Genomic DNA, 16,999 nt, shown 5'->3' on the forward strand with positions numbered 1-16,999 from the left:
AACATGGAGTTAGTATAAACGTGTCTTTTTCATTTAAAAAAAACACCTTGGTTTTTTCATACTCGTGTCCAGAATAGGCCCTTCTGACATCTACTTCTGTTTGACCCAGTTTTGTATCCGCTTTGTCCATATTTGACTAAGACCGCCGCCCTCTGATTGGTTGCCTCCATGTAGAAGACCCACTTAGGAGAGCACACCTGTTTGTAATGCTTGGGAGCGGAAAGGGGAAGGCGGATGTTTTCGCTAGTGATGAAGATAAGCTCCAGAAATTCGAATGGCCTGATTTCGGGCCTCTCGGCAAAAAAACATCTGGGACTCAGGAATGCGTGGATGATTTTAATTCATATTTCACAGTTTTACTGAGGCACCATAGACAATATTACAATATTACATCCCAAACACTTGAAAAATTTGCTCTGGGAAAATGGTGAATAATATTATATATTCACCTATGCTACAAGGATAATTTATGTTTGTGGTTGAGCAGATAATTCAAGTTTGGAACACCTTAAACATACAGTAGGTTTCAGAAAGGAGGATATGAAGTCACACACACACACACATACATAGACACACACACACACACACACTCAAAAGGTCAAAAACGGGGGAGGGAGGCAGTTGCTCGCTGGCCACAAGCTCATTGATTTTACTGATATTGACCTTCAAGTGATTGACATGCACCGTGTGCACTGAGTTGTCAATGTTTTTGGGATGTGGGAGGAAACCGGAGTGCCCAGAGAAAACCCAAAACCCAAACAGGCACGGGGAGAACATGCAAACTCCACACAGGCGGGGCCGGGGATTGAACCCCGGTCCCCAGAACTGTGAGGCAGACGCTCTAACCAGTTTTCACCATGCCCCATGCAACACATTTATTGCAAAAATAAAGTATTGCGTTCATATTTTGGTTCAGTGTACTATATTAATTATCTTTTCAATACTACAGTAATTTATTTATTTTATACATGAAAAATAATTTTGATTAAATGTAATCAACATTTTTTAGATTGTGATTATTTTTTTTTGTCAGCCATAAGATAAAAGTAATCAAAATTATAAAAGAAAACAATAATGAAATATTTCACTCTGTGTGTATTGAATCTACATAGTATCATGTTCACTTTATTTGAAATGAACTCCTGAAAATAATTAAGTTTTGTACCAGGTTAATCTAATTTATTGAGATGCAAAATATATTTATTTCATAGTTATATTGAAGTTTATTTTTTCATTACATTTAATATTTATTTTGTAGTCTATTTTATTATATATATGATTTACTATTATTATACATATGTTTATAACATGTTTATTTTTTACTTTTTATTGTCAAGCAACAATAAGACAAATACATTTGTTGTATTCATTATATTGTCTTGAATTTTATTAGTTTTAAAAGCCGTATAGACTTTTTTTTTTTTAAACAAATGTTGCAAATGTACTGAAATGATTTCTTTAATCCAGTTATTTTCTATATTATAGGCAATATTGGATTACATATTTTCACATAGAAAAAAGCAAACCCTTCTTTTCTCATCGCAACTAAGTGACAAAAGTAGTAGAGCTCGTCAGCCAATCTAACGACGCATCCAGTGCTAACTTCAGTTCTTCTGGAGGCTGCTTGCAACCAACTCTGCATGACAGAGTCGATTGAAGTGCTACTTAAAGAGGTGTAATGTCCATCTCTGTGGAGAACATGTAAAAACACGTCATCCTAATGATGCTATTAAAGCAGCCAAAATCATTGATGATGGCATTTGTACACACTCGCCCTCGGCTTCTGGATGGCAAAATAAATGACTCCAGCCGGGCTCCATTCCAGTAAGTATTTGACAGCCGGGGGTCCGATTTCATTGTAACGTACCGATAAGTCACCCTAAGAAGTAAACAGATGAGATTAAACACATCAGGATAGAAGATTTAGGCTATAGCTGCTGATGGCCATTGTGCAGCTGAACTTGTTTCCTTCTTTCTGCCTGCATGATCACACGACTCAGCCTTTCAAAAAGCCCCACGAGCCCTGGGAGAGGTTCTCCCGAAAAAGAAATGGAAGGAAAGCTTGCTATTTGCAAGAACTCTCTGGCTGTGTGTGTCAAAAGTTTAATTGCGCTTGGATTCCGTGAACTTTCTTTTCAAGTGCTCGCCTCACTTCTCTGGGTTTGCCATTCTAGGAAGAGCTGCCAATAGGTTTATGGTTAAGAATATTGTGATGGGAAAATTTTAATTCAAATATGAAGGCTGAAGGAAAAAAATATTCAAGATTTTGGTCGACAAATAAAAATGTTCCTCAACTTAAGCAACAAAATTTGGTCATCAGGCGACAGCATAAGTTTTGTGGCACTGTCCAAACAATGGCTTCTCAAAATCAGATTCAGAATCATCTTTATTTGCCAAGTATGTCCAGAAAAACCACACAAGGAATTTGTCTCCGGTAGTTGGAGCCGCTCTAGTACGACAACAGACAGTCAATTGACAGAGAACACTTTTGAGACATAAAGACATTGACAAAAAATAACAAAAAACAGGAAGTGTTCTCACTTCCTTCGTATCTAATGCAACAGCGCCCTTACTCTCTATTACTTACGGTACACACGCATGCTGCGCAACACTGGAATAAGGACGCATAAAATGTTCCTTGAAATGAACGCCTTAGTCTCCGCTCTAAAAACATATATTTTAGTCTAAGGTAATACTTTCCTGTCGGCGTTCTTCTTCTTTGTTGTGATATATAATGAAACCTCCATTTTTTTAAATAATGGAAATCGAATGAATGAAACACAGTCTTGTTTTATTTATGTATGGTTGCTTTAGCGAGGACATTGACATAACAGTATTTTCCATTTCCAGTTGTGTTGTTATCATCACACTAAAAGTTATTTCTATATTACACAGCGTTACTGTCAACTGTAAGCACTTTATATTGGTTAATGGTTTGTAAAAAGAACATACCCACATATCAATGTATCAATTTGTGAAAAAAATATGAAATTCACCAAATTTAGACAAAGGAGGTTTTAGCCCGATGCCAGAGAAGAACACTCTCAAGGAGCTTCTGTAGGCCACAACTCACGCCCAGACGCTCACACAAGCAGGCTAACCGGCCAAGTTGGGCCAGCCTGACTTCAGCTCCTGATGTCACTCAGAAGGCCACGCCCCTTAAAGCCTTAAAATGTTGCACAGAAGCTGCACAGAAGTGTTATGATATATTACACCGATTTCTATTTCGAATAGGTGCACCGCCAGCTCACAAATCAACGCCTCTGCTGGGAGTTTAAAGGTTGACACCCCAAAACAATTGCTCTGCTTTCCAGGACCGGGCGCCGTACCCTCCCAACAGACGCACCGCCACCACCACGCTGACGGTGGATGTCCTGGACGGCGACGACCTTGGACCCATGTTCTTGCCGTGTGTTTTGGTCAACAACACGCATGACTGCAACCCCCTCACCTACCACGCCGCCATCCCCGAATTCACCGAACCGGTAAGAGCCAGCTGACCCTCGCCAAGCTACAAGGTTGTTTGAATGGATTACCTCCCACCCCGCCCATTTTTTCATTATTTATTTATTTTTAAAAAAAAAAATTTAACCGTGTGCTTCCGTTTTTGGATAATGTCATAGCATTTATTGTTCTACTTTTTCAACCTCATTTCTGTATGTGGTCATCAGCAGTTGAATCTAAATTAGACATGACTGAATTGACCTGTGTTGAATCGGATTGATCGGAGCGAGACTCGTGTCATCCGGATTGGGTTTATTGTACTGGATGGCCAAATTGCTGCCCTCAAAACATTCTCGCTGGTCCGTGCAAGTTTGGATGTTTATCCTCTCTGTTTGACTCCAAAACAAAACGTACGAGCGAGCCACAGTTGTTTATTTAGAACGTTTCCCTTCAGCTGAGCCTCGTGTGTGGTGTAGTGTATAATTCATCATAAAAGCTTTGCGCGCTGCCAAGCGGTGGCCATAGAAGCAGAGGCTAATTTTTCACTGGAAGAAAAGGTCGGCCTTCTCCCCCACTCTCATCGTCTCCATGCTCGTTCCCGCCTCAGTGCCGCATGTGTCTGACTTCCTTTGCTGACAATTATGACTGATGTTGCAGTCAAGCTGAATGAGATATTTCTTTCCTGCATAGCAAAGACGGGATCAAGTCACTCATGTGTAAGTCTCAAGTGAGTGTCAGGTCGTAGCCTTCAAGTCTCAGGCAAGTCCCAAGTCATTTTGTCTTGGGCAAGTCAAGTCCCAACTCAAGACGCCTTATTATTCCATCCATCCATCCATTTTCTGAGCCGCTTCTCCTCACTAGGGTCGCGGGGGTGCTGGAGCCTATCCCAGCTGTCATTGGGCAGGAGGCGGGGTACACCCTGAACTGGTTGCCAGCCAATCGCAGGGCACATAGGAACAAACAACCATTCGCACTCACAGTCACGCCTACGGGCAATTTAGAGTCTCCAATTCATGCATGTTTTTGGGATGTGGGAGGAAACCGGAGTGCCCGGAGAAAACCCACGCAGGCACGGGGAGAACATGCAAACTCCACACAGGCGGGGCTGGGGATTGAACCCGGGTCCTCAGAACTGTGAGGCTGACGCTCTAACCAGTCATCCACCGTGCCGCCGCCTTATTATTCTCTTTTCATAAAGAGAAAAAAAAAATCACATCAAGCAATGACATTATTACTGTGCAAGCATAAAATACTTTGTAAACGCCTGCTAGAACATCTGAACTTTATTTGGGTTTAATCAATGGTAGCAGGTGTGTGCTGACTCCAATTTAACATGAGTTAATATATATATATATATATATATATATATATATATATATATATATATATGCAAAGACGGCAACAAGGTAACAATATATTTCTGTTTTTGTATGATTTACTAAGTAAATGGAATACCAGTGTGTCTTTCTCGTGACCAACCTAATACCTAAACATTAGCAGCATTGTGACTTTTAATTACCCTTTTTCACTCTGTTTTTCCCCCCTTTCTCTTTCCAGTGTCGCGGCTGCGTGTTGTTCCACCGGGAGCTTTGTCTCCTCATAATTGATGATTGCATTGTAATTAAGTTGATGTGAAATAATGCCGGACTCCTGAGTCCCGTGTATAATGGCAACGGGAGGAGTGTATTAAAGCTAATCATTATTGTGCCTAACTGGGGGGATTGGATTGAACACACCTCCAGACATTGTAAAAGCGAGAGGGCTTCTTAGGGAGGGCGGTGAGGATTACCCCGAAGCTGTGAGATATAAATATACACCCTGGAGGAGAGATTTTTATTTTTTTTCCTCCAGCCAGACATTTTTTGAGAGGCATGTGTCTGAATAAGTCACCCCCCACCCACCCACCTCCACTGAAAGCACTGCTCTTAAAATATGACGTGCTAAACATGTTCCCCCTTAGCTATATGTTAAGATATAGCATTGTAAAGCTGCTTATAATTGCTGCCGAGGACATCAAATTGTGCCTGACTGTGCCGTTGCAAATAGATTAACCTCGATATGCAACACTGTTATTGTGAAGCGTCGTGAAGCATGCTAATTGGAAAGGTGTTTTTTTTTTTTTTTCGTGGTGGTTCATTAAGTGCTCTATAAATTGCACACCGGCTTCGTTTACGCGGACATCGATATTTGCCATTTCAAGTCAGGCAGTGAATGTAAATAGCATTTTCTTCTTACCTTCACACAAATAAGTTGACATATTGGAGTCATCAATAATTAGGTCAACGAGAACATAAGCCGATCAAGATATGGATTTTTTGTGGTCTTTTGGCTAGAATGTTAACATACACGGCATATTAATATGAAGAATATGCCATCGTGACGTCGATGAAAGTGACGGCGAGAGACGCATTTAGCATACAAATATTTAAAATATTCATTAAATAAAAAAATACACTTTTTTTTTTTCTTTTTCCATAATGTTAATTGTATGATGACATTGAAGTGTATTAACCAGTTGCATCTCAAATCATGTTTTCCCATTGAAATGAATGAAAATGACAATTTGTTCCCGCCTTCTCCCCCCCAAAAATCAACAAACCGTTTTTTGCAAAATGCATTTTAATAAAGCAAAATAGAACTCCATAATATTGTACTTTATAAAAACAAACAGTAATCACATAATTAAACAGAATTAGAATCAGAAGTATTTAGTGGCAGCAGCACAGTCGCCTGGGAACATCTATCCAATTTTATGGATTTTAGCAACATCAATTCGAGGCATGAGCGTAATCCTTTCCCAGTGCAGACGGAGGCAGGATAACATTATTATGAGAAGAATATCAGCGGGCGGAGCTTCAGGCTCATTCAGTTTAAACGGGGAGACTTTCTTTGTAGACTTTCTTTTCAAAGGAGCTGAAATCTGATACAGACACCTAAACAAAAAAACAACAACACACGAGTGGAATAAATAATCGTGTGGAATTATCATACAGAACAATAGGCACGGTCTTGTTTTTTCAGGGGGCAGATTTTGTACGACTAAAGTTAGATTCTTTGCATAATGACGCACACAGTTATTTTAGGAGACGTCTCAGTACCACAATGTTTTACGTCAGGAGCGGGGGGAACCTTTCTGCTACCAGGGGCCATTTCAGTACAAAGGCCGTGTTTGATGCATGAACGGATAACTACATTCCCTGGTTTAATTAGAATTAGTATTTCAACAGATAGCTTCATTATGCTGATCACATTTTGCCATCGCGAGACCAAGACGACACTTAACAATTGATCCACAGTACCTTATAAGAGGACGCTCTCGGAAAGAAGTCACTAATGAGCTTAAAGCGTCACAGAGTGTCATCAGCGGCTTTCAACAGAGCTACAGAAAGACTGGCAGAGGCAGAAAATGCTTGTGAGAAAATGTGTTATGGTCCGAGGAAACCAAGGTGGAACCTTTTGGCCAACACTGCTCATCACTAAAAGTAACACCATACTTCTAGTAAAGCATGGTGGTGGCAACATGATGCTTTAGGGCTGTTTTTCTTCAGCTGGAACTGGGGCCTGGGACGAGGTAGTGGGAATTATAAACTGTTCCAAATACCGTTCAGTGTGAGCACAAAATCTCTTGTAGGTGTCTGGTCGTAGGCAAACAGAATTGTCAGGAAAAACCTACCAGAGCAAGTGAACCTTTTCTCAGGTTCATCAGAGGCCCTTTAAATAGTGGCAGTTGTGTGTAGACTCTTATTTACCATTTCTCTCAAAAACCTGGAATTTGAAAAGGGGTGTCTACATTTTTTTTATATATTGTACACCATGAGCATTTTTGGGTTTTCATGTCATTTCCTCTGAACCTTTGCCCACGATCCACAGGATTTCCACCTTTCCTCTACATAGTTATATTTGACTTGCACAATATGACACAAACTGTCTTCTCACTGCAGAGCAAATTGAACCCGCTCAATGTGACCCCTCCAATCCGGGCAGTGGACATGGACAGAAACATACAACCACCGTCAGACAGGCCCGGCGTGCTTTACTTCATCCTGGTTGGTAAGTCCATCACGTGTCCACGCCATGGATTTTTACTCATTTCATCTTCCTCACCTCTGCTGCGATGCCATGCTTTGACTTTTGAATGATCACGCTCGCTATTCTTCGCCGTGCCGTAAAGTGTGTGTGTGTGTGTTTTTTAAATTTAATTCTTTATTGCAGGCCATCCGGTCACATATCCTCAGTACTTCTCCCTGAACAAAACCACGGCAGAGCTGCGCATCCTGCAGCCCATCAGCAGGGACTTGTATCAAAGGTTCACGCTTGTTATTAAGGTAAAGGATGAATTTCAATGTGCTCATTAATGTTTCATCAGCCAAAGCCACACAACTTTTAGTTTTACTCAAATTTCTACGGCTGGTGGGAAGAATGACCATATAGCCTTTGTTTTTAAAAGTATCAAAAAGGCACCCTAATTGCGCTGTCATGTCTACATACTCCATCATTGTGTTGTTCGGTTTGTATCCCAGTGTGAGGGTTAGTGTTGATTCTGGTCCTGGTCGAGTTTCTATACCAGTGTTGGGTTTGTGCATATCCTGGTGCTCATCCATGTTAAAAGCCAGTGTTTGTATTTATTCTGGTTCTGGTCCAATTTCTATCACAGTGTTAGCGTTTGTCTATATTTTGGTACCAGTCACTGTTGAACAGCAATGTAAGGTTTGTGTATTTTCTGGTATTAGGATTGCAGTTGGCGTTTATTGAGGTCCTGGTGAATTTTGAACCCCAGTGTTGGGGTTGGCGGATACTTTGGCCTTCGTCCAGGTTAAACGCCAGTGTCAGGGTTGGTGTTAATTCGTGTACTGGTCCAGTTTGAACTTCAGTGTTTGATTAGTGTATACCCTGGTGCTGGTCCAGTTTATAGTGAAGTGTTTAGAGTTAGACTTTATTATGGTGGTGGCTCAGTTTATAACCTGCTGTTCGGGTCTGGGCTCTCCAAATAAATGGAGGCTGAACATGTCCATCTCATTATAATCTTGGAAGTTTGTACTATTTCAGAATTTAGTTTACTTTGAGTTGGCTAGTCCATCTGTTCCACATAGATAACCTCAATCGCTGAAGGCTGTCATACCTTATCTAGAGCCGCTTTGGAGATCGAGCCCATGTAGATGTGACGATTCGTGTGAGAAAAAGTTAGCTTCTCTCGCATGAATCCTAATTTGAACCGATGGAACCGTGCCTCCTCCCCGAAAGATCATCAACCTGTAGATGCCTCTGAGTGCTGTGTTTAACTCGCTGCGTTAATGTAAAGGATGGGATGAGATGAAGAAGAGCTCAAAGGGGACACAGGAACACTGGATATGTAAGTAGAGCCATTGTTGTCTTGAGAGTGCTCTGCATCGAAGCACGACTTACGCCACTGTACCTCTGTAACCATGAAAACAATGAAAGCAGGTCGGAATGTCATCTTGTTATTCCGACTTCGAGTATGGAATCATCACACATACACGTCTCAACAATGAACACCAATGACGATGGCCTCCGCACCTGGCAGTTGAGCACTTGACTCTCTGCTCGGCAAAATCGAGCCCATGTGCAGAATTAGTTTCAGGTCACGGCTTTAACTGATGTTGCCTCATTCCCCTCCACCCACCATCCCTCATCTGTATTTTCCAAGCCGTAATGTTTCCCTGGTGTGGGTCTGATGGCGGGTGCTTATAGGATAGAGCAGAACCAGAGCGCATTTCTTCAGTTTGATTCGGTTGGGCTGCTCTCAAGTCACATTTTGGGGATAATTATTGGATAGGATGACACGCACGTTGATTAGTGGTAATGCATTATAAAAATCGATCGCACTGGACATAGAAGGGGAATGAATGATGCTTAATTTAAAATTTTGGAGACACTGTAACGCTCATAAACCCCCTGTACAGTTGAGTTGATTCCAGAAATGGAGGGCAATTTTGCTACCAACCTTATTGAAAAACGCACCATTTATTTAATATATTTTTTGTGATGTTTTCAAGAAAAAGAGCTCATCTTATAGCTACAGTACAGTGTTACCTTTAGCAGTCGTTCGGCCGCTATTTTGCTTTGACTTGAGAGCAAAAATGTAAGATGCGAGCACAAGATGGTGACAGCAAACTCCAGCAGGAGTTAGGCAGATAGTGAACATTTTGTTAAAAAAGGAGGCTACAAGCTGTTAATGCAACTTACTTATTGTCAAACATAACATAAAACAAAGAGAATTACACATTTATTTAAAACAGCCACACAACTTTGTCTTAGGATAGTCTGTTAGCTTAATGCCAACACACATTGCAATACACCTTAGACAAGCTAACAAATAGCATCGATGTCGCGTCTATATGTGAACAATAACGCTGCAGCACACACACGTAGGCACAGGCATATATTATTTATACTTTGCAAAAAATGAGTAATATTACTGCAGCTTACTGAGTCAGTTGTGAAAGTCTTTGTGTATCTGTATTATTCTGGTGGCCAAGGCACGCACGCCAGAAGGAGCACAATGTGGGCTTGGACTTGATTCATGGCATTTCCATTCCCTTCAACAAGGAAAGACGATTTGGGATACCAGTTTTTTATGTTGCGATCGTGGTCATAAAACAAACTAAACTTGTCAGTCAACGCACAACTATAATTTAATTCGTACTCAACTGTACACTTTTTATGAGATGTTTCATTGGTCATTTGTTTTTTGGGCGTAGCCCTGTTACATACACTTAAGGGTCTAAAAAAATAGATATTTCAAAATTATTTCTGAATAAACCCTTTACAAATTGAAAAATTCAATTGTAATACTATTTTCATACTACTCTAATTACAGTTATGGGTTTTGCAAGTAACAGCCCACAAGTCAGCCGCGATAGTCTCCAGCTCACCCGCAACCCAAATGAGGACAAGACTCATGCTATAGAACATGGATTAATAGATAGCTGAGTGTGCCTCATGTTGCTGAAATAGATCAGCAAAAATACAAAGTCACAAAGTGAATTAAATCCGTAAGTTTCCCGCAACCTTTTCAGACACATCAAAGACAATCTGCCGCAGTTCCATTGATCGTGGACAATGTGCACGCGCTGACTGATGCACTTGTTTACATTTACAACTCAGCCTGTTGCCCTATGCATGGAAACCTCATTGCCTTTTGCAGTCAAAGCCTCTAATTACAGCGGCGCTCGCATAAACGATGGCGTCTGTGCTAATTATTAAGGCCCCGTTTCTCAATGAACCGCTGATTAAATGTGCTCAACTTTTTTTGTGTAATTTGAATTACATTCTGAGCAACGATCGAGCACCGTTCCCTCGCATGCGTTTACCAGCCTTATTCAAACTATCAGTGCCTCTGCATACATTTACAACAGTGCTTGTTTTATTATATTACAGTGAACCCTTGTTTATCATGGTGGATACGTTCCCCCCCAAAAAGAGACAATATAAACTGTCTTTATGCACATTTAAACATATTGAAACAGACATACATCACACTGTGAATGGATTTGCAAACCCCAATTCTTTTTCAATATAAAATACTGTACAGTATTGCTGTGTCCTGTGAGTACCCGTCGATGGCAGTAATGCCAAAAGTATGGTATTCCATAGCTGGTTGTCATGTTGAGAGGAAATGGAAATCGGCAAAATCCGTTCATTATTTTAGAAAGGGCTATAGCCTGTGCAGCTTGAGCTTTAATATAGTTCCTTGGCACCAAGATGACGCCAAAGCACTACTTTACCGTTAGCGTGATGGCTTTCTGTAAATGAAGTGCCTCACCTCACTTCAACGTAGTTGACGAGAGATGCCACTAGATCACCAAAGCACTACTTTTCTTTTAGGGCTATGGCCTGTGTAGCTTAAGCTCCTCCCGGCACTTCAACATACTTCTTTTGCACCAAGATGCCAATAGATGGTGCCAAAATGGTACAGTTATATTAGATAGGGAATATTTCAGTTTTTCAGCATATAACAGAGGATAGGTTAATAAAAAAAACATTCAAATGTAATAGTCTAACGGCTTCCGGAAATAATCTATCCTGGTCCTGCGTTGGATGCTCTGTAGCCTCCTGCCCGAGGGGCAATGGGAATAGATGATTTGAGATTTGAGTGTTTTGAGTTACAAACTTGGTCACGGAACAAATTCAACTCTTATCTTAAGTCACCAATGTATTTCACTTTGTGTTGTTTTCTCAGGCCGAACAGGACAACGGTCATCCTCTGCCGGCCTACGCTGACCTCGTCGTAGAAATCCTTGACGAGAACAACCAGGCGCCGTATTTCCAGTTTGTCACGTACCAGGGCTACGTGAGCGAGTCTTCACCGGTGGGCACCACCATCTCGGCCGGGGTCAACCTCACCACGCCGCTGAGGATCGTTGCACTGGATAACGACGTAGAGGAGGTACAGGGGACCAATCATAGCCATTGTCCTTTCATACATGTGTTGAAGAATAATGATCCACATTTATCCTCCATTTATGAGTCATTTCCCATTTTTTTGTCGTCATTGTAGCTGGCTCCCGGTGATACACCTGTAGGTAAAAGGGATGCTTATAGACGCTGTGACGCACAAACAGACATACAGAATGGATCATGTCATGGGGATGTCCTGAGTTTTTCTCATGATTGAACATATTGTGATGATTCCTTTAACTCAGAATTGCTGTCCTGTATGAATCAGCAACAGAAGCCTAACGGCTTCTCCATGCAGCCCAGTTTACCGCCTAATGATGCAGTATTAAATCCGCATTTCAGTTCAATTTGGTTGCGTGTGCTGCAGAACGTATACCCCACTGACACTGATCTGATTAATATGTGCAGATTTATTGCAGATTGTAAATAGGTTACGATTCATTTGCTGGCTAATGAAGCGAAATTTTGTGGTTGGACCTGCTGTGTGACTCAGGACATCCCTCCATCCTGCACACGCGAAAGCACTTACGACTATGTTGACGTACCTTTAATACGATACGGCTCACAAGCAGACAATAAAATGTTATGTAGCTTAGCAAGCTACTGCTAGCATGAACGGTTGGACGTAAACATGCCGCCGTTCTGTCGAATCATGCTCTAAAGTTTCGGTGTGGGTGAAGCAATTGAATTAAAAATAAAGTAATTTAATTACAGCAAGTTAGCACCCATTATTTCTGTCATGTAATGTTGGTTTGACCTGATTGATTGGAATACACAATCTGACTAGAGCAATGATTCCCAACCTTTATGGAGCCAAGGAACATATTTTACAATTGAAAAACCAACAAACAAAAATGTCACAAAAAGTGGATACATTAATGACTGTATTTACTTCCTGCCATCTAATAGAAGACCATTCATTTGTTCTGTCTGTCACTATTCCTCACTGGCATAAATAGAGGAACAAAGATACATTATTTATTGTACATATAATTTTTTGAGCAATTAAGTACCAAAGTATATACAGTAAATGAACAGGTCATTTAAATAGACACATTCCTCCATCTTGTGATCGGTTATCGTTTTTTTAAACTCGCTGATCGGTGATTGGCCCCAAAAATCCTGATCGTGCTAAGCCTAATTACTACTAGTGTTATTGTTTTCACTTCAACTGTGGTACTGCAATAACGAGTAATAAGAATAAATATATAAATAAAAAATAAAGAACAATTCCAAGAGGTATGCAATTTGTATTTTGTTTATTATTGTGGTAGTTAAAAATTGCACTACATTATACTGACAAGATTTTCTCATATTAAGATACATAAGAGGACAAAGGTGTCATTTAAAAAAAAACAAAAAAAACCTGAGCATTATTATCCAGCTCTCATTAGATTGTGACGAGTGAGTGTAGACAGTGGTAAAGGAAAACGTCAACATGTTATTATTGACAGAAACAGAATTCTGATGAAGCGTGTGTTTTATTGGAGTGTTTTGCTGTGGTGATATATAATTTTCTTGCATTTCAAATCCTTCTGTGCGTGTGGCATGCATTTCATACCATAATGCTCTGTTGGTGATTTACAACTACACAATTATATGGATCTTCCTCAAGCAAACATCTTTAGTTCACCTTTCAAAAGAGCTTTTTTTTTTTTTTTGTACGCATTTCAGGAGAAAATGTGATAGTAGACATGCGTAAGGTAATCAATAATTCCCTCCGTTGTGATGTTTACCAAAGCAGATGGGAAGATGCTAATCGAACACGCAAACAACCACAGCAGACACGCGGAGACAAATAAGATGTTCACTTCTGTTGTATTCTATTATTCAGCAACAGCACACATCTTATTTTTCTTTGTATAAAACAGTGACTCGAGATGGCTGTTTGAGTAGAAATCAGAAATGAAACCTTTATTGATATTGTTGCGTTAAAAACATTGATCCATTGTTCCTCTCAATCCTTGATATGAGGATCAAACATCTGCTTTCCTCAGCCTCGAAAGGAAGACGAAATGTTCACATCGTCATGGTAACGTACTTCTTGTTGAATTTTATATCTCCACCGCTGCAAGACTCAAGACCCCATGTTGAAGATAACACTGGACGACTACACGGCCGTCTTCAGCCTTACCTCCGCCGGCATAATCCGCTACCTGAGGCTGATAAAACCCGTGGACCGGGAGAAGCGGATGACCTACACGTTCACGGTACGCTCCGGTCCTAGTTGCCGTGATAAATTACCATCGACTTTTGACCTGCGTCTCCTCTTGTTTGTTTGTCCGAGTCGCGGGTTAGAGAGCGGAGGCAAAGTCAGGGCAGGTGTATCTCGCACAATGCCACTTTTATTAGGCATTCGATGGCACTGGGTGTGTTCTCGTGAATGTATAAGGTGTGTCAGAAAGGTTCCAGGACTGGTGTCAGAAAATATATCATTAAAATCTCTCCAAGTTTCCCCCTTCAAAGTAATCCTCCTCGAGTCTGACGCACAACCGGAAGGATTGTTCAAACGCAAAAGTCTACATCTGATTCTTTTGTGGATTGAGTCAAATTATTCTTATTTTATTTCTGGTTCCAGGTTTAAGCTAATCATTTTATTTTATGGTATTCTAAATTAAATATGAAGTCTTAGGTCTTTCACCGAGGTCTTTGAGATCATTTCTGTCACAAACTGTGCTATTGTTTGGATTATATTTTATATTTATAGTTGTGTTTCATGTTATGTCTTGTTTTCATTGTCTTGTGTCTACTAATCCGCTCCTTTCAGTCACTCGTCTCTTGTCCAGGTGCGCCTCGTTGTCTCGTTAGTTTGTTTGTATTTACTTCCCCGGTTTCTTTCAGTTTGTCTGTTTATTGTTGTTGCTGTTGCTTTCATCTGTCACCTCAAGTTTATGGTCAAGTGGTGATTGAGTGACTGGTTTCTTTTCCCAGTGTTTCTTTGTATCTTTATTTTTTCTTTATTTGTTTCTTTTTCTTAATTTCCCATGTGCCTTATATGCTTTTTTTTAATATAGTACATCCTGCACTCGTGCCTGCCTCCAAATCGCAAAACCAGACAGCTCCAAGAAAATACTTTTCTTCAAAAATAGTCTGTCTCCACATAGTCTGTTTTAGTCGGCTTTTGAACTCTTCTATTCTTCGGGGCTCCTTCGCAGCTTTGTAGTCACGGCCATCTTGATGTCGTCCAACGTTGCCGGGGAAAATATATCCTTTGTGACACCGCTCCTGGAACTTTTCTGACACACCCCATACAAATGTCGACACAGCGGCCTCCTGACTGAGCACGTATTGGCCTGCAACAAATGCACGTCATTAATCTGGATTTAATATGTTAATATCTCTGTTGGGACAACACGTCACAAACAAACATGCCACAAAGGATGACGTTCAGATCTGGTAAATCAGTCTTTCCAAAATGTTTTGAAGGATACCTCCCTCCCATGGTTTCCAGGTGTCTTACTAATAATGTCTGTGACATGCTTTTGTCAAAATACGTCAAGGATCAAAGCTTACAGTCTCTTTACACCCCGCATTAATGCCTCGCTGAAATCACCCTGTTTTGAGGGGGCGTTTCTGGCTCATGCAGATGAGGAAAGGCTCACCGCGCCCCTTGTACTGCTGGGCAAATGCTGAGTACAGCTTCTGTCACCATTATCATGGGCCTCCCCTCGAAAGATCAAATCGAAGTGTATGTTTACTATCTGAGGCAGCCCTTCATCACCAAGCCACTGAATTAAACTTGGTAATTAATGTAGCAGATCTGTACATATACATGACCAAATACTAATCCTACCCCCCTGCCACTATTTTAACGTGTGCTGCTTATCAGAAGCTAACGCTGTCAGCTGATGCTAATCTGTGTTAACATTGCAACTCTACTTACCTTTTGGCTTTGAAGTGACAGTGCTTCCGTGTAGTTCGGATCTGTGGTAGCTCTTCGTCCAGTTTAGCAGCCAAGTATGTGTGGGGAGGTGGTATTATGTCCAATAACCCCACTGTTACATCACAATCTGACAAAATGCAGAATTCAGTCATTTCACACTTGACGGGTGGGCAGGCACACCAGAGACCCAACTACGGTGGTGCCTTTAGATACAAGTTACCTGAAATTCTTTTAGATATGAGGCATCATTCGGCCGGCTTTTTGCTTTGACACTAAGCGTGTATTTGTTTAATTAATTTCATTATTTTTTTTTTTCTTGCAACTGTATTTGTATACAAGCAATTAAAAAGTCTGTGTTCGATAATCACTCATTTTTAACTTCCCGTAATAGCAGCTAGCCAGTGGGCGGCTAACATCATTTTCGTCTAGTTGGACTTTAAAATTTTACGTTATATAGTTCCCGTTTTTAGTTAAAAAGAAGCAGATCAGGGGTTTTCAGTAGGCTTTAAATGAGAAAGATTGGCACTTGGCACAAAGGGTCTGTTAATATGAAGTGCTGCTTAATAAAATAAGGGATAGAATGGTTCTATAGAACTTCACTCACTTGTTTTATCGCACAAACGGTATCCATCTGGCAAAGGGCAGAGGGGAAAAGCCAATTGTAAAAAAGCATGCATCTTGAAATATTTTGATTTTGTTATTATTACTCATGGGTCGCATAGGGGCCAGTTTAATTAACAAGTAAGAATAAATTACACACAGCAAGTTTGACATGAAGCCCGTTTTTATAGTGGAAATTTGTTTGCCCTTTGTTTTTCTTTGAATGGTGCATGGCTAGTTCTGATAAAACTGCTACTATGATCAACCAAAATACTTTAAAAAAAATTTTTTTAAAATATGGATGTAAAACGAACAAACCAAAAAACTTGACATGTTAGCGTAATAAAACTGCACATACCCATCTGGAATAAGATGATAAAAAGCAGGTCATAAATCATAAATTAAAATAATAATAAACGTAAATAAATAAAAAGTTACTCCTGCAACAATCAATAGTATAAATAAACCTGTTGAACAGGCCCTCAACACATTTTGTTATTGGGAAGAAAACAATACATGGACATATTTAATGTAAATCATTATTTTTTCAATTATTAAAATCCCATTGTCATAAAATATTAAATACATAATAGTACATATTATATAGGATTAATTATAAATACACATTGTATAAATTGATAAACTAAGTATAAA

General features: G+C 40.2%; 1 protein-coding gene across 1 annotated transcript in view; it reads left to right on the forward strand.

Moving 5' to 3' along the window:
* The window catches only part of LOC133409479 (protocadherin-15-like), a 220,203-nt gene that overhangs the window by 105,633 nt on the left and 97,571 nt on the right, over window positions 1-16,999 (forward strand). Inside the window, exons 10-14 of the mRNA XM_061689538.1 lie at window positions 3,315-3,485; window positions 7,386-7,494; window positions 7,657-7,769; window positions 11,645-11,851; window positions 13,938-14,072. Coding sequence (XP_061545522.1) covers window positions 3,315-3,485; window positions 7,386-7,494; window positions 7,657-7,769; window positions 11,645-11,851; window positions 13,938-14,072 — 735 coding nt within the window. The remainder of the gene's footprint in view (window positions 1-3,314; window positions 3,486-7,385; window positions 7,495-7,656; window positions 7,770-11,644; window positions 11,852-13,937; window positions 14,073-16,999) is intronic.

The sequence above is a fragment of the Phycodurus eques genome, chromosome 11, assembly GCF_024500275.1.
Source record: "Phycodurus eques isolate BA_2022a chromosome 11, UOR_Pequ_1.1, whole genome shotgun sequence".
Lineage (NCBI taxonomy): Eukaryota > Metazoa > Chordata > Actinopteri > Syngnathiformes > Syngnathidae > Phycodurus > Phycodurus eques.